We start from the raw sequence: 19,044 nt of genomic DNA on the forward strand, positions 1-19,044 counted from the left end.
ATATTGTTTCTATATAGTGGATTTGCATAATTTGTACTCTTCTCATTCCTATTTCTTTCCAGAATTTGTATGTCTGAGTTTTGGTTAAAGCCTCAAAAATCTCAATCATATTTCAAAGAATATTTTCAAAAATCTCAATCATATTTCAAAGAATATTTATTTACTTAAAATTGAGAGTAACTATACCAGTATGATATCTGCATTTATCATTTAGTGAGGTATGTAAATTACATGTTCATAATGAGACTTCTGGTAATTATTTTTAAGTAAATATGTGGCTTCCAAATAGGGAGATATCACTAAATAAAGTAACAAAATATAAACAAATACAGTAATAGATTTTTCAAGTTTAATATCAGTGTAGGTCTCTTATATACTGCCAAGTATTCAATAACTAAGTGAATATTGAAGGTACTTTTTTTTTCACCCACGAAATGTCATTGTATTTCTATTCTGAACATTTCTAATGGCATTCACTGTCCTTTAGGAACTATTTCTTTTGCATGTTAATTTTTAGGTATTGTATTTTTCAAGATTTGTCGTTCTTTAAGAAAGACAAAATAATGTAACTTAATCACTTGAGAATGAACTGTGTCATTATGCACATTTTCTGATAGCTGCTGTCAGAGATAGAATAATAACATGTTTCCTGCCACCATCAGAAGTGTGGTCACCTCAGGACAGCACTGACTCATACTTGTGGGGCTAGTAGGAAAAGTTCACATCATTGGCAGCCACCTGGGCTCTTCATGTTCCATGGCAAATGGCAAACTGGCACATGATGTAATTGAAATGTTTCTCAAATGTCTAAGTTCCAGGAAAAATTAACTTTAAAAAGTGTAAAAACTAAAATCTATGACTTATATTGAACCAGCAGTTTTGAATTCTTAATTTAGTTATTCTTGTTTCACAAATTGATAGTTGTGTTTTATTTTAAATTTAAATGGTAATGATATGTTAAAATTAAAGAACTCAAAAATTGAATCTTGTTCCCCCGGCCCTACCATCACCCTTGCTGGGGTTCGAACTCATAGCCTCATCCATTCTAGGCAAGCACTCTATCACTGAGTAACACCCACACCCACCTTGTTACTATTTTTTTTAGTTGTTTTAGTTGTAGGTGGATACAATAAACTTTATTTTATTTTTCTGTGGTTCTAAGGATTCAACTCAGTGCCTCATGTGTGCTAGGTTAGCGCTCTACTGCTGAGCCACAACCCCAGCCCCCCTGTTTTTTTTTTTTTTTTTTTTTAATGTGGTAACCAGTCTCAAAAACCCAGGTAGCACTGGAATATGACCCTTTTGTCCTATCTGAATATATACAGCTGTTAATTTAACCTAGAAGTTTGGTGGCTTCTAATATGTACGTATATCTAAAGCCCTTAATAATTTTACAGAACAGTAATATAATAGTAGAAACTTGGTTGATTATCCTTGATAAATACTAGTAAAATATGGAACTATAGAAACTGCTCACCTCCATCTACTTAAATTATTTTCAAGCATAAATATTGTTTTAAGAATGTTTTATTAATGATTATCAGTGTGTGATTAAAATAATCACCTTCTATAAAGCAAACAAAACCTTTAATTGAATGGATTATTTTTGAATGTATGCCTTCAAGTTACAACTTATATGTATTTTTATATGAAAGTTTATTGTACAGCCTTCAAATGAAAGGAAATTTATTTTGGAGATGGTTTTTCCTATATCTTTAGACTTGCTTGAAACACATAATTTTCTAATAACAGCACTCATTCTGTATGTTTAGACAATATTTTTATTTGTATATATGTTTGAATTTTTATAGTAAAATATGATATTTAACAACCTACACAATTAGTTATTTTTAAAAATTACTGTAAACATTGGAGTCTACCATAAAAGCCTTTTAGGGCAGTACAGTTATTCTTTCCCTTAGGTGATCATAATGTACTTATTCTAAGTTTTGTCAGAATTTTTAAAGGTTTTAAGTCACATTGGCTTGTACTCCTGAATAATAGGCCTATCAGAGCTGTCTACCATGACCATTTTATAACTACCTCCCTCTAGCATAAACAGTCACTGTATTACAATGAGAGAAAATATAATCTTTGAAGACAAATAAATCTAGATTTAAATTCAAGCTTTGTTACTTATTGACTTTATGGATTTGGATGCATAATAACCTCTTTGAGTTTCAGTTTTCTTATTTTTAAAGTAAATAAATAACACCTCAAAGAATACTAAGGTTTATTATGAATAATCTATGTAAAAGATGTGTCATAGTCACTGGCACTTAGTAAGTTCTAAATAAATGTTGGCTGTTAGTATTGTAGTAACATCACCAATTCTACCTACAAAGGGGGTTTGTAGACAGAGGTTGATAATGTATACCAAGATGATAGCAGGAGCTGGAAAAGTATTGGTTATCATTATTGCTACCATTAGGTGTCATGCCAGTAATCCACAATAAAGTAATACCTCAATTGACGCTGAATATAAATAATTAGATATTTTTGAGTCATTCCAGTATAACTTCCCTGAAATTATACAGTGAAATTAAAGAAAAATAAAAAAACTATTGAGAAATTTAAAATAGAAATAAAGATTCCATTGCCAACAATATACACCTCAACCCAACATGAGTTGATAAAATAATTTCCGTTTATGCAGCCTTAAAATACTTAGATGACCGGGTTCTCACCATTTAGTAAAATGTCATACTTCTGAAATATAGAATCCCACATATTTTCATTTGGTTATACATAGTATTTTATTAGGACTTAGCAATGTCTGAGTTTCAGAAGACTTCAATAGTGTTTGGCACATGGGCACAACAAATATTTGTCAAATGAATGAAATAACCCCAGCAGATAATGCCTAATCTCAGAGAATTACTCCTTCTTTTAATTTTTTGTCATATATAAACTTAGAGGCAGGGCTAATAGTATTCTGTGTCCTTTTCCTTTGTCTCTTTCAAGACCTAATAAACATTTTACTTAAACATCAGAGTTTTCCCTTTTATCTGTTTATATAGATTAAACATTTTTCTTGATAATTTTTCTTCTTAAGCTAAAAGTTCAAAGGTTGTTGCTTTAATGACAAGATAGTTCAAAATTTAGAAAGAAAATATTATTTTAAATTAATAGATTGTCTCAATTCTTTTTGGACAAACCCACCTAAATTTTAGAGGGTTTGTGGATGAGATAAAAGTGTGGACAAAAGATAATATTTTACAAGTTTTATGTTTCAATTATCCTTTCTTCTTAGCTCCTTAAAAGTGTTTTAGTCCTTTATAGTCTTGAAATTTAAATGCACAGCTATATCTTGTTCAAACTTGTTCCTTTTGGCCAAGATGTATCTTTTTGAGCAATGATTCATTAAATTAGGAATTATATTATAAACCAGGATGTCAGGAATATAAATAGTACTATGAATGAGATTAGAAAACTGTGTTAAGCATATTTAGGAAGTAGTGAGATGATTGGATAGTCCACTATAAGGATAGTCTTGGAATAGCTGAAAATTTTAAGTGTAAACTGCAATTTTGTGACTTTATGATGTTATGTGGTAAAAAAGAGAGGATCTTAAAATTAAAAAAGTATGAGTTCTTATTTCTTCTTAATGATCTAAATCTACAAACATTTAACCAAAATGGTGATGACATGTGCTTCAAAGATTTGGCTCCAAAATAATTCATATTAGTTCTTTTTGAAACCAGATAAATATAATTTCTGAGTTTTGAACACATCATTTTTCAGTGGCCTATTTTTCTCCCTTTTCCTTTCATAATTATGTATTCATGATGTGTGTGTGTGTGTGTGTGTGTATGCGTATGTACTTCTCTATTTAAACAGTGTACTAAGTCCTATGTAGGGTATAGAAACCTATACAACATATAATAATCTCTATGTTTAGGTAAATTTCTCCTTCAGAATCAGTCAGAGCAAACTTTTCCTTTTACTGCCTTGTTTAAATCACTGTGTATCTCATTCTGGAAAAAAAAAACAAGAGAAATTATATAACCTTTTTTCTTGAGAGACTTTTACTCTATAATAAATGTGAAACTAGATAATTGTACAAATAGTAACCATTCAGAGCCTACTATGTATTAGTTACTTTTCATGTTTTAAGGACTTGGTTTGGACTTTGGAGCAACATCTCTAGGGTAGATGTTGTTAACCAAGTTTAAAGGTGAGAATTAAGTTACATGACTTTTTATGGTAAATGACAGATTTTGGAATTGAACCCAGGCCCCTCTGACTCTAAAGGCTTCACTATATATTTTCTCTCAATCATATGGCCTCCCTAATTAAGTAAGAATTCTACCCAACACTGACCTTTATTTTTCTTTAGTTCATCTTACCTAAGTTTGAAGAATTGCTTTTCTGCTGATAACAAAAAGAGCAAAAACAGGGCTGACACATTGCATATTTGGTTGTGCAGATTAGCAGCACACAAATCATATAACTTTTTGTGTTGTCCTTGAATAAGTAAGGGCATAGAGTTGAAAGCCTATGGCAAATAAAGAACAACTTCATAAAGCTACTTTTTTTGTTTATCCAAAAAAATTAGAAAATTAGAAATCATAAATATTTTCAAATGATTTATGTTAATATAAAGTTAGGTAATGCAAATATATGTCAGAGGCTATATTTGAATTTTTGATACTTGACAATTTATTATTTTAGAAGAAAACTTTTTGTTAGTAGTACAAAGAATTGAACACAGAGCCTTGCACATGCTAGGCAAGTATTCTACCACTATGCTACATCACCAACCCAGAAGAAAACTTAATATGTTTATATGATTTTTTCTTTTTTAACCTAGCAACTAATCCAAAAATTTAAAGGCAAATGTGACCGTATGTTATATTACAACATTTCACAAATAAGAATACATTCTTAATATCCTAGAACATGAAACTAGTTGAAATTTAGTTAGCTTTTAAATATTTATGCTGAGGTCATGCTAAAATTGTGACCAGTTGAATTCTAATTTTTTGGACATAATTTAAGTTTTGTGCTTTATTTGCCATCCTAATTATGCCTAGGACATAATTCTTAATTGACTGAATCCTTAATCTTATGATTGAGTCACACCTATAAACATCTTGTCCATCAAGCCTATGGACAAGAAGAGCCAGGAAAACAATGAAAAACTGTAAAAGACGATTATCTTTACCAGACATTAAAGCATTATAAAGCCTCTATAATAACAAAAATATGATGTTGACCTATAAACAGACAAAATACCAATGGAATAGAATAGAAACCCCAGAATTAGAATCTGGCATATTTAGAAATTTACTATATGATACAGCTGGCATCTCCAATTACTGGGCATAAAAGGGACTTTTTCATAAATGGTGAAAATTGTTTATTGTTCTTAGACAACTGGGTAGGCATCTGGAGAAAGATAAAATTAGATTCATACCTTGCATCATGCAAGAATAACTTCCAAGTGGATTAGGGGCCTAAATGGAAAAAAAAATGGAGCCACACAAATGTTAGAAAAAAGAAAACATGAGTTTAACCTTGGCATATTTAAAAAAAATATTTTATTAGTTGTTGATGGACTTTTATTTATTTATATGTGGTGCTAAGAATCAAACCCAGTGCCTCACACATGCTAGGCAAGCGCTCTACCACTGAGCCACAACCTTGGCATATTTTTTTTCTGTCTTAAATGAATTTATTTTTTAAAATTTATACTTTTTATTTATATATGACGGCGGGATGCATTACAATTCTTATTAAACTTATAGAGCACAATTTTTCATATCTCTGGTTGTATACAAAGTATATTCACACCAATTCGTGTATTCATACATGTACTTTGGATAATAAGCAAATTTCCCATATAGTAGAAAGAGGTCTTTTTGATATGGTGGGTTTTCTGCCTTGATATTCAGATATGGTCATTTGCAGGTAACAAGAACAGGGAAAATTAGTTCTCCATCAGTATCACAGTCTTATTATCAGTTACATTTATTTTCTTTGAAATTTCACTACCAAAATTAGAAACTTGTACAGTTAATACTTTTTAAAAGAGTAGACTTACTCCCATGATATGTTTGTATACATTAGCAGTTCTGCCCCTAAATTTTTATATGAACTTTATTATTAACTTGCCTACCTCCATAAAACATCAAAGACAACTCAGATTCTATGATGGGAGGCAGGGAAGTTACATTAAATTCTACTGTGACTGTGGTTGATGACTGTAAATTTGAGTTATTGAGAAAAGGAGTTAACTGTTGATTCCCTACTACATAAAAATTTTAAAGGAAAAAATTCACAGGGAATTCAAAGAAACCCAATAAAACTAAATTTATGTTGAATTTTAAAATAAAACAGAATGTATATTCATTATATAAGCATGTATTAAATATTTCTAGTGAACTTGGTTCTGCTCTGGAAATACAGAAATAGCATATAGTCCCATAGCTGATCTTAGTGTCAATCTGATTATTAAATGCAGAGCTATATCCTAAATAAGGCTTTTTTTTTATTGACCCCAATGTGTGAGTGTTCATTCTTTCTACACCTGCTATATTAAATTTCACTTACGCCACATGTTACTTGTCAGAACAAAGGTTTAACTGTGGTATATTTTAAATAACTACTTAAAATAAATAGTATTGTCACAACTTGCATAACAATTTATTCAGGGATATCCAAACCAGTCCATGAAGGGATAGAAAGAAGACAAACAGACACATGCATGAATAGAGAAAAAGTCAGGGCTTGGTGGTTCAGCCAACCTCTTATGGAGGAAGACTGACCACAAACAAGCTCACCACATTTATTATATAAGTTTTATCATTAAAATGGTTAGCATGGGAAAGTTTGTTCAAAGCAAGCAGAGTTCATGAGTGTGAGCAGCCCGATTATGATTATCAGCTTGTGCCTATAACTTTCTACCCCTGAGCAGCTGGTGTCTGAAACTCAAGCTTAAAACTGAATAGCTCTATGGCTGGCACAGAATCTTCCATTGAACAGGGTGTCACCTTAGCAACTGGGCTATTTCTTTGCACCTTTCAGGGGAGTTCTCCAGAGGGGCATCACCTCTATCATAGGACAGTTTGAAATCCATAGTTTCTTCGCAGCTCCCAAAGTAGCTTTGTATAACAAACTATTTTATATAGGGTCTTTCATTGTAGTTCTGTTTTCACAAATAGAAAAATGCAACAACATGTACATAAAGTAAACTAGATTGCAAGAATAGCTTAATTAGTTGAAAGAACCAGGTCAACCCTTAATCACTAACCTTTCATAGAAATTACTTAGAACTAAAATAAAAGAAAAGCCTATTCTGGATCTAAATGCAAGAAACGCAACATACTTCTATAAGAAACAGTAACTTACTAAAGAGTAGCTTCTTAAGGAGGAAAGAGGGAAGATAAGATTAGAAGCTAGGGCTCATGTGTGTAATTGTCTTAAAAATGCCCTAGGTATCTTTTATCAGAAAAATGTTTAATTTTAATGTAGTTACATCTTTCATTATTTTCCATTTTATGTTTACTCAGTGTTATGTCTTGCTTAGAAAGAACTTTCCATCCCCATATTGTATAAAACTTTTCCTATATTTTGTTTCAGTACACACATTTATACCTTCATTTATCTTTTAAATATGAATTCTTAAAATGTAGAATGTATAGCAGAGGTTCTGATTTCATTATTTTTGCTCAAATGGATAGCCAGTTTTACTAACACAACTTATCGTTTTCTAATTTCAGTGCTATTTTGAATTATAGTCACTTTTTTAGAACTTTAGCTATCTGGCAGCTTTCCTTCACCTTCATGTTTTGCTTTTTCAAATATTTCTTGGTTATTGCCAGTTTTTCCTTTCATATGAAATGTAGTTCCATTTGTCAAGTTTCTTACAAACAAACCTCATAGGATCTTCCCTGGGATCACACTGAATTTATAAGTCAATTTAGGAAAAATTAATATCTGTACACTATTGGGTTGTCTTATCCAGAAATGATGTATCATTCCTTATTTATTTTGGATTTTCTTTTATATTTTTCAGGGAAACGTGATAGCTTTTAAAATATTGTATCTTCTTAGGTTTATTTCTAGTTTGTTGTTTTTATTCATATTATGAATGAAATTTTAAAATTCTATTTTTAATTGGTTTGCTGTGCGTAGGGTATTTGGTCATGTTAATAAACTTTCCTTTAAGTCTCAGTTTTTCAGTTGATTTCTTGTATTCTTAAGTAATCGTTTCATGCATTGTTGATAGTTTTTCCAATCAAACATCCCTCTTACTCTTTTTTCCTGCTTTTTGGCATTTACTAGGATCACTGCTCAAAGTTAAATATTCTTGACTGTTAGCTAGAATGAATGCTTGAGTTTTACTATTGCTCATGATTATTCTGAATTGATTTAAATGTGTTTCCACATGTGACAGTGGTGGTTAATTGATACATTAATGTTTAAATTTGTAATTGTTTTGTAATTAAAAAATAAATAAACAATATTTGTATAAATCCAAACATTTGGTATTAGAAAGGTTAGTTTAGGAAGTGGTATTAGGGGTTTCAGAGCCTTGTTTTCTTGCTAATATCTAAGAAGGAAATTTATGCAGAGGATGATTTTTAAATTTTTATTTGAATATATAATTTAGTTTATTAAGTATCCATAGGCTAGAGTTGTGATTCAGTGGTAGAACACTTGCCTGGTATGTGTGAGGTACTGGGTTTGATTCTCAGCACCACATATAAACATATAAATAAATAAAGGTACATCAATAACTAATAAAATATTTTAAAAATAAAGTAACAAGCTTTCAGTAAAAATTAAAATTCTAATAAAAATGTGATTTTAAGGACCAGCATGGTGGCGCACGCTTGTAATCCTGGTGGCTTGGGAGGCTGAGGCAAGAGGATCCAAAATTCAAAGCCAGCCTCAGCAATGGCAAGGTACTAAGCAACTCAGTGAGACCCTATCTCTAAATAAAAATACAAAATAGGGCTGGGGATGTGGCTCAGTGGTCCAGGGCTCCTGAGTTCAATCCCTGGTACCCTACCCCCCCAAAAAATTAGAATTCGACTTTCTAAAACTAGATATTTTTTTTTTTTGGTACTGGGAATTTAACTCAGGGGGACTTGACCACTGAGCCACATCCCCAGCCCTATTTTGTATTTTTATTTAGAGATAGGGTCTCACTGAGTTGCTTAGTNTTTTAACAAACAAAATGTAAATGTTTGTTATATTCACATTTTTCCCTCAACAATTCTTATGGTTCTTATACAGTTTAATTGTTGAGGAAAAAAATATGAATATAACAAACATTTACATTTTGTTTGTTAAAACCACAGGTCTTATATTAACTAATAAGATAAAAGTTTCTTTTAAATATTTACTGGGAAGGTGATGTATGTGTTGGAGAACAGATGTCATAGCAAAGCATTGGGGGAGTTAAGACAGAAATATAGTAGTCCTGTTTTCTTCCAAAGAGGACCACTTCCAAAGAGGACCATAATTTCTATTTCCTATGATAGGCTTTTTAAAAAATCTTTTTTAAAAGAACCCAGTGTTGTTTATTCTTTTTATTATAGATTCTTTTTAGTTATACATGACAAAAAGAATCCATTTTTACATAATTATACAAACATGAATATATCTTGTTCTAATGCAGATCCCAGTACCTCTCCTACTTCTTCCCTCCCCCCCCCTCCTGCTCCCTTCCTTCTACTGAACTTTCTGCCATTTACCCATAGTTAATTTCTTAATTAATGTCTTGTGGATGTACAAGTTGGTGAGCTTCACTGTAGTATATTCACATATGTGCATAGGAAAGGTTTTAGGATTTTTTGCTTTATTGTTTTCTCAAAAGATTATTAAAACCCTTCCTATTCAAGGAGATGAGTTCCCTCCTATTCAAGCAGAAACAATTTTGGTGTTGTTTTCCTCCTTTTTGAGATTTGGGATTGCCATGAAAAGTAATGAAATCAGCTCTTCTTATGTATAACATTTCCTAGGATGACATGACTCAAGTTTTGAATAGAAATGCAAGGTTCTGTTTTGAATTCTTTACCCTTTTTGGATTATAGCGCTGGGAAATCAGGATCAGAGTGCTTTCTTCCTAACTAGAAGTGTATAAAACTTTAACAGGAATTTAAAGTTGCCTTTAACATTATTGAATGAATCATACTTTTCTTATGCGAGTTTTAATCTGTGGTGCTATAACCAAAGGGAACATGTTTCCAGGGTAGATGCTGACAATAAAAAGTAATTATAGGTTTTCTTGCATTGTTATATATTTTAGTATATTTCTTATTTTCTTTCTTGAAATGAAAAGTTCTAATTCTAATTCACTGTAAGTTCCTTAGACTTTTTATTTTCCCATTTCTGGAAAAATACATCAGAATTCAGTAGCCTGCTGTTCAAAGTTATCATGAAGGCTGGCCAGGAGGGTGGGGGAATAGTAAATGGTAGAGTGCCTGCATAGCAAGCTCAAGGCTCTTGGTTCAATCCCTAGGACTGCAAATATAAATAGATAAAAGTTTGTTTTTAAATAAAATTATCATAAGTAGTGAATTATGTTGCCTTTGGAAAAGGAGCAGTTTAATTCAGCTATAAAATTTAAATAGACAATATTAATCTTTATCATGTTAATTTATGAATGCCTACCATTATTTTCTGTAGTTTTCATCATAATTATATGTAATGATTATCAAAGTTAGCATTTACTTATAACATTTGCAAAGTATTACAGAAAATACCTCTTAGTTTGTGGCTATTCAAGACGATTTTAAAGGTAAGTTTTTTGGTTCCTCTCTCAGGTTGATTTATAGCTGTCTTTAGTGTAGGTCTCCATAGTAGGCAGTGGCAGTATATTTATATGTATGCAAATCTTGCATCCCTCGGGGTCTTTTCTTTGAAATTTACCAATGGAGAAATTTAGGATTCAATTGAAATAAAATCTCTGCTAAAAGATTGTTTGCACAGCTGCTTTCAGGCAGTGACCAAAGTCTCATAGGAGAGTGAGTCAATGCACGCTTGTGAGGCTAAGCTCAGAATTTTCTTGAGTAGTACTTTACAAAATATAAAGTCATTACATGTGTTGTGTCTTTGTCCTTATCCCAACCTCCTCACATTCTTTTTCTTTTCTTTTTGTTTCCTTTCCCTAGAAGAAGAGTTATTTATTCTTTATGTCTTATGGAGATCATTTTTAAATTTTATTTTTTTCTTCTTATATGATGAACCCAGTGATCATAGAATTATTTTATGTCAAATAAATTCTAAGACCTGATCAAACCTGAAGCCCATGAATCTCTCTTCTTCTTTTATAAACTCCTGTTTATGAAACTAAGTTTTTGAGCAGTAATTTAATCAGGAGAATCATAAGAACATTAAGCTCCATTAACTGTTGGACTGCCAACAATATGAATGTAGTATTAAATTATGACTTGGACTTTGTAAATGTCATTGAAAAGTTAATTCTTAAATTCCTGGCAAGCAATTCTAGTCTGCTAAGAAACAGATGTTATGGAGGTTCATTTGTGACTGGAGAAGCAATATTGCCTCTCTGGTAAGAACTGAGTGTAAGAGGTTTTTTGTTTTGTTTTGTTTTGTTTTGTTTTTAATGTGGGTCTGTCAAATTGTTTCTCTGACACTGCATTAGCCAAGATTCTGATATCTGCCCCACCTCATTCTGATTCATACACACATTTCCACATATTTTTTTTTCCTCCTTCCTTTCTGATTTTTAGGCATTTTCTATTCTGGCCTACTTGTAGGAATTTGGATTCCAGAGGGAACCAAGGGAAAGATTACTAACTGATATCTTCAGGTTTCATTGTCCAGTGGACATTGATTATTGTAGAATGCTATTATGCTGAAGGAGAATGAACAGAGAGGAATTATAAAAAGTATTAAAAGATTCATATTTTTGGAGCTCTTTGAAAAATGCTTTATGATGAGGAACATTAATTCCTATTGTTTGTGGTTTCTTTTCCTTTTTTTTTAATAAAGAACTTCCACTGTATTTTTTAAAATTAGTGATAACAATATTGTGAAGGATGAGACTAATTGTTGCTAAATTAGGCTGGTGAATTTCTCCTCAGACTTCACTTTTTGGAAAATTAGGAGGTTTTCTGAATAACTATCCTTAAAACATGCAATTAGGGATTTATTCAAATAAACATCATTAGAATTAGTTTGGAATAGCTTTTTTCTCTTCACAACTTGTCTAGCTTACAACATAAGAAATTTGTTTCTTTGTGGTCTATAAATTTATGACAAATATTTGCTGATTCTTGGAGATATATATATATATATATATATGTATATATATATATATATATATATATATAAATTGGGACTGTCCAAAAAGGGCATGACTAGATATTTAGAAATATAAACCCAATTAGTGTGTGTGTGTGTGTGTGTGTTTTCAGTACTCATTATTGTTATTTGATAATAACCTCATAACTTTTTGGAAAAAATCAATTATATTTTTGCTTTGGACAAGCCTTGATGTAGTAATGTTCATTGTTATTTTAGAGCATGTTAGAAATACAAATCTCAGACTCCATCCCAGACTGACTGAATCAAAATCTACAGTTTAATCAGATCACTAGATGTTTTGTATGCACATAAAATTTGAGAAACTATGGAAAACTAACATTGTTTTGAGTTATTAAAATTATTTTGAGGATATCTTATGAATGCTAGGGGAGAATAAGGCTTTCAGAATAGCACATTTTTCTTGGTCAAGGAGAATTTATATCATAGATTAATAAAAATGTTTGACTATTAATTTGTGTAATATTACATCTTGATACTGATACATGAAGCAAAAATATATAAAATTGAATATGATCACTTATTTTTTGGCAACCTGTCAGAAATGGCTGTGAGTTAAATGTTTGATTCTTTTTATCCTGATCATAAGTCCTTACATGTGATAAAAGGCAAGCATTTATAGCTTTATTTTAATTTTAGAATTCAGTTTAGTTGATAGTTTAGTAATTAAATGGCAAATACATGTTGACTAAAAATTAAATGCGACCTAGTAGTTTAAAAACTGTTTTAGAGTCACCAAAATTATAAAACACAGACAGGTTTGTAGGTGTGCGCATGTGTGTGCGTATGCTTGACTGTATGAAATTATTGAATTGGTAATAATGCTGACATTCACTATAGTCGATTTGAAATGATGAATAAGATTTGTTTTGTATTAGGGAAGGATCATAGAAGATGTATTTAGATTAAGTTTTATAATGGATGGGGCTGTTTGTTTCTTCAGTTGTTTTTATGCTAGAGCTTTCTTTTGTGGAAATTATTTCAGAATTAGAGAGCTGTGTATGTCTGAATTAAATTGGTTGATTGTAATTACTAAAGGCAGTTTTTACCTCTGTATTAATATGTTGCTTTTCTAGAATCATCATTTTCAAAGATGTTTCTACCTGTTACTACAGTTTTCTGTTGATTGCAATTTCTTACTTAGGTAAGCACTAAAGAATGCATGAAACAGGTTCTACTTGTAGGTCTTTTCCTTAGTTTACATTATCGAAAATAGTAAGGGAAATTGTAAATAGGCACAGAGGAATAAACTGGCTAAAGAAAGGACATGCTTGGAAAAAGCAGTATCCTTTAACAATATAGCTGAAATAACTGATCAAGTGAAGGTGCCAAGTGAGAAGATTAGTTTCTGCCAATGATTACATTTTCTTTAAGAGGAGTCACAGATTACTGTTCTACATGTTGAAGACAGAGAAAGTTTTTCAAAATGCAGTCTTAATTGTATTCTGCTGGCCTTTTTTTATTTAATGCCTCACATTCTTCATCTTGTTTCTACTTCTGGGTCTTTGTTATTTCCGGGGTCTAATGCCCTTTCCTCTGTCATTGTCTAGTTGACTCCTTTTCATCTCTAGACCCGAATTCTTCCCATACATTTCCTTCAATTATATCACTTCCCTTGATGCTTCTTTGTATTCAATTAGAAAGAAAAATTATATTTCTGTTAGAGAAATTTAATTACATATAAGCATAGCATTAGTAATCAGATATGAAATAATAACAGCTATGGCTTTGTAGCAAATTTAGGCTAATTAAGGTTAATGTGCCAGTTAATTAGTATATTTTTATTATGGTAAAATATACATAATATAAAATTTGCCATTTATTCACTGTTTTTATATTGTAAAATATGCGTACTATGAGATATACTATCCTATTCATTTCAGAATTTTTTAAATTTAGCAAAACCAAAACTATACATATTAAACAACTCCCTATTCCTCTTTATTTAGTTCCTGGTTACCCCCATTCTACTTTTTGTTTATATAAACTTGATTGCTATACATACCTCTTATAAGTGGAATCATACTGTATTTGTCTTTTTGTAAATGAACTATTTCACCTAGTATATCCTCAAGATTCATCCATATTACAATATGTATCACTACTTCCTTTCGTTTTAAGTTTGAATTAAAAGGTTTTTGTGTATACAACATATTGTCTTTATCCATTCATACATCAGTGTACACTTGGGTTGCATCCACCTTTTGCCTATTGTAAATAATGCTGTTATATAATATGGGTGTATAAATATCTTTTCAAATCTCTGCATTCAATTCTTTTGAGTATAGAGCTAGAAATGAAAATGCCAGATTCTATGGTAATCCTGATATTTTTTGAGGAATTGCCAAACCATTTTACATAGTGACTGTGACATTTTACATTCCTAGTAAAACTATAAAGGATTTCAGTTTCTCCCTGTATTTATCAACTTTGTGTTCATTTTTGATAGAAACCAACCTAATGGGTATAAGGTAACACCTTATTGTGGTTTTCATTTTGCATTTCCTTGATGGTTAGTGATGTTGTGTATTTTTAATGTGTTTATTGGCTGTGTGTATTCTTTGGAGAAATATCTATTTAAGTTCTTTGCCCATTTTAAACCATTTTTTTTGTTGCAGTTGTTGAGTTGTAGGATTGTTTATGTATTCTGGAAATTAATCCTGTATCAGATATATGATTTGCAAATATTTTCTCTTTTGCATAGTTTGCCCTTTCATCCTGCTTATAGGGTTCTTTGATACACAAAAGTTTTTTAATTGTAATAAATTGAATGTATGTTTTTTTCATGTTGCCTGTGATTTTTACTTCATATTTTTCGAAAGTCTATAAATATGCTTTTCAAAATAGGTATGGCAATGAATTCTTCAACTTTTATCATATTAAATGAAAGTATAGTATGCGCCTCCACAATATTTTAGGCACATATTGATAAACTAATTTTCAAAAGATACTTCAAATAGAGCTCATTTTTTCATTTGTTACCATTATAAAAAGAGAAACCTTACTAGCTCTTTTTTTCTGTGGAAAATAGCTGTTTTATAGGTTATAACATGTTTCAAGACTGCAAATATAAAAATTTTCTACATGATAACCAGCTATTTTTGCATGTATATAATGCAAAATATATTTAAATATAATGTGTTATATTTTAAAATATATATTTTTATTTTTAAAAATATATTTTAGCTTTGCTATAAGGAACAGTCCAGTGATAACTTGTAGATATGTTATCAAAAGGGTTTATTGAAGGTGGTATTCATTTTAGCACATAAGAAATTCTTCCTGTGAGAAATCCTTTTGCTGACTTTAGGGTCAAGAATGGATAGATTTCTCTGAGAAACTGGCCTGCTTTTATCTAACTGTGAATGTTTTAAGCTGTATATGATCCCATATCTCTATTCGCATTCACTGTTAGACAATTTAAAGTTTATGTTCTAGGTCCTGTTCTAACTTCTTCCGCCCATTAGTAAGTCTAGTATTCTTCTTTGTTATGGATTTTTTGTATTACTTTAATTTTGACTCCCAACGTATGACTAACCATGTTTCTCTTAATCATATTTTTTTTACATACTTTTACTTTGCATTAGTCTGCTGAATTTTGTGTGTCTATGTGACAGTCAAATGTCTTTTGGTACAAAGCATGATTTAATATTTATTTTAAACCACGTTTTAAACCACGTCTTCAAGGTTTTAAATGGAAAATAGAAAAAAAATATTTTTGATGTAATGACTTTTGGTATAGTCCAGATGATCAGTATAGAGGTATGGAAACAATCGTTTCTACCTCTGCCCCACTTCCAATTCAGTGCAATCTTTAAAAGCAGTAAGTTGGAATCAGAGTCAGATAAACTTGGCTTTAGACATTGACTTACCATTTATAAATTGTGGAATCCTGGGCATGGTCCCTAAATTCAGTTATCTGTAAAATAATGATAATGACATGCAGTTCATAAAATTGTTTTAAGGATTAAATGAGAAAATATTTCTAATGTTCTTAGAATAGTGCTTGGCACACAGTGAGCACAAAAATTAAATAGAAGATATTACTGCTACTCAGCAACAATGCTTCCATTTGGAAATAACAAAACTATTGAAAGCTTAACAGAGTAATTGAGGACAGACCCAGAAGAAAATTGTCCTTCCTTTTTCTATTTTATTGGGTTTTCTTGAGAATTCTTGTGAAAACAAATTGTATACAACTTGCTGTAGAGCTACTGCTTGCTTGTTGGAGGGTAACTGTGAAGGATGGCATTGAAAAATATAAAGAAGAGGAGTTTCTCAGGTCAGCATATACTGTATTGGCTTCAGTTATCTAAGAACTATTTGTGGTATTTTTCCTTTCATTCGTTTGAATGCAGCCTCTGATTGAATGCCAGTCAGTACTCTAACTGTATTCAATTTATCAGTGTCTGCTGGCATGAAATTTAGTCCTTGGTAGTTTAAAAGAATTTTTCTACATTCGAAGCCTTCACTTTCTTATTTCTCAATCCCTCTTCATCCCGGTATGCTGCTTGGCTTCTTTTTCCATTATTCGATACTATTCTGGCTTAAAGAACTAATAATCTCCCTTTGGAGTGTTTTTAGTCCTTATCTTACTGGGATGCTGTGCTTCATTTAACACTTGTCTCACTACCACAATACCTTGGTCCCCTCTGATTCATTTTTGTTCTCATTCTTAGTTGTTCCTTTGCCATCCCTCAAGTTTTGTGGCCCACCATATACTGTCTCCAGAAAATTCCATCCATTTATGTTTTTACTGCCATCACTACTTTCCTTAATATTTCAAAATATAGTGATCATTTTGTGTGCCTGACTTGGCCTCTAAGTAGTGCATCCTTTAGGTCTGTGTCAGATTTACTATTCTGTCTCCAGCATACATGATGGTGCCTTACACTTAGTTATCTTTTCCCTTCTTTTTGACCACAGAGTTTTCCCTTTAAAATAAAAATTCTGCCTTGCCCCATGATACTATAATTAGTACTGTTTACTCACACCTTCAACACATATTTGTAATGTTACCAGTGTACTTTTTTTTTGCTTTACAACTATCTCACTGAACCCTCACACAAGTCCATAAAGTTCTCATAATCTAATCAGACACATGAAAGGCCTCATCTTCTTAAAATCATAATCTACCTACATCTGCACCCATCTTCTCCTTTACTACATTTTTATTAAAGATAATGGTTCTTACCTACATTTAAATATCTTCAACTCTCTAACATCTTTTTGTTTTATCACAATTTTAATGGTGTCAACTCTAACATCTTAAAGAAAAAGCAGACATTTGGTAACATATTCTCCAGGTATTCTCTTATTGCTCTTTCTGTTACATAGCCTGACTGCTTTGAAGACTCCTCTGCTCATGCAGTGCTGTCTTATTGCCATCACTGTGAAAACAGTTTTCATAAATGTCACTGCTGATCTTCATGTTACTATATCCAGTGATATAATTTCATCACTCACAAATATACACATGCCAATGGAGAATGAAAGAAAAGGATGATAGTAAATAGTGAGGCCACAAAGTAACTCCAGTTACTTTGAGGAAATTTGAGAATATAGTAAGGGCATATGTGACTTGGTACTAGACTCTATCAGAACCCAGACTGCTTTTATATCTGACTTTTTTCCTCTTTCAATGGCTATAGAATCTCTCAGTAATGGGAATTTACTTCTTGGTACATCTCTTCTAACCCCATAATTTTTTCCTCTACTTGCTTATAATTTCTACTTTCTCAAAATTTAAGCTGGACTATAGTCCATTATGGCTTCATCTTTCTTCTTAATATAATCAAGACCACTTAGTCTGTGCTAATTGCATAATTTCCTTAGTATTTCTTACCCAAAATTCTAGAAAATTAATCCTGTTATTCTAGTTTATCATTTGTGCCAGGCCATTTCATAGGTGACTTAAGCTAGCTCAATCTCTCAATCATTTGTGAATTGCTCTAAGTATTCTTGAGAAAGATGGCTTCAAGAGAGTAAAATCTAATAAGGATACTTACTTTTAGACTTTGATAAAATCCAAATGATAATGGATCAAGGAGTGCATTGCAGGTGAGGAAATAAAAATAAACAACCTGGGTCTGAAGAGAATGATTGATGGAGAACAAAACAGACTCAAGGAAATCAAAGAAAGGTTTTGTTTTTTAAGATGATAGGTGTTTGAATACAGAAGGCATATATAGGAATATGATGAAGGGGCTACTACTACTATTGTTATTTTTTTCTGAAGCTCACATATAGGTTGAGAAAGGTATATGATTAAATAGTACAAAGTCAAAATGAACTTAACTTGTGGTATAGTAGTAATTAACAGTTGTATTTCCTCCTGCCCCACAATTTTTTTGACTCAACTGTTTTTCATTTGGACCTTCCATACTTTTATGTTGTAGGTCTTGATGACTGTTTGCAGCAGTATATTAAGAACTTTGAGAGGGAGAAAATCAGTGGGGACCAGCTGCTACGCATTACACATCAGGAGCTAGAAGATCTGGGAGTCAGCCGCATTGGCCATCAGGAACTGATCTTGGAAGCAGTTGACCTTTTGTGTGCACTGGTAAGGACATGAAACTGGTGGACAAAACCCTCATTTCTCTTTTTTTTTCCTTTCATTTATTTCCTCTTTTTTCTTTTCTTCTTTTAATTTACATGAAAGTAGCAGGGAAAAGAATCCCTTAATTCTCAACCAACGAGGGGTGGTATTTTCCTGCATCCTTGAATTGATTATATTAGTGC

General features: G+C 31.5%; 1 protein-coding gene across 8 annotated transcripts in view; it reads left to right on the plus strand.

Moving 5' to 3' along the window:
* The first annotated feature begins 627 nt into the window (after nt 1-627).
* Nucleotides 628-19,044, plus strand: part of Cnksr2 (connector enhancer of kinase suppressor of Ras 2) — a 241,034-nt gene continuing 222,617 nt past the window's right edge. For all 8 annotated transcript variants that reach the window (XM_048796450.1, XM_048796451.1, XM_048796452.1 and 5 more), the window contains exons 1-3: nt 628-669; nt 9,949-9,958; nt 18,702-18,865. In XM_048796450.1, the coding sequence (XP_048652407.1) occupies nt 643-669; nt 9,949-9,958; nt 18,702-18,865 (201 nt within the window). In that variant the 5' untranslated portion in view covers nt 628-642. The remainder of the gene's footprint in view (nt 670-9,948; nt 9,959-18,701; nt 18,866-19,044) is intronic.

Source organism: Marmota marmota, unplaced genomic scaffold, assembly GCF_001458135.2.
Source record: "Marmota marmota marmota unplaced genomic scaffold, marMar, whole genome shotgun sequence".
In the NCBI taxonomy this organism is placed as follows: Eukaryota; Metazoa; Chordata; class Mammalia; order Rodentia; family Sciuridae; genus Marmota; species Marmota marmota.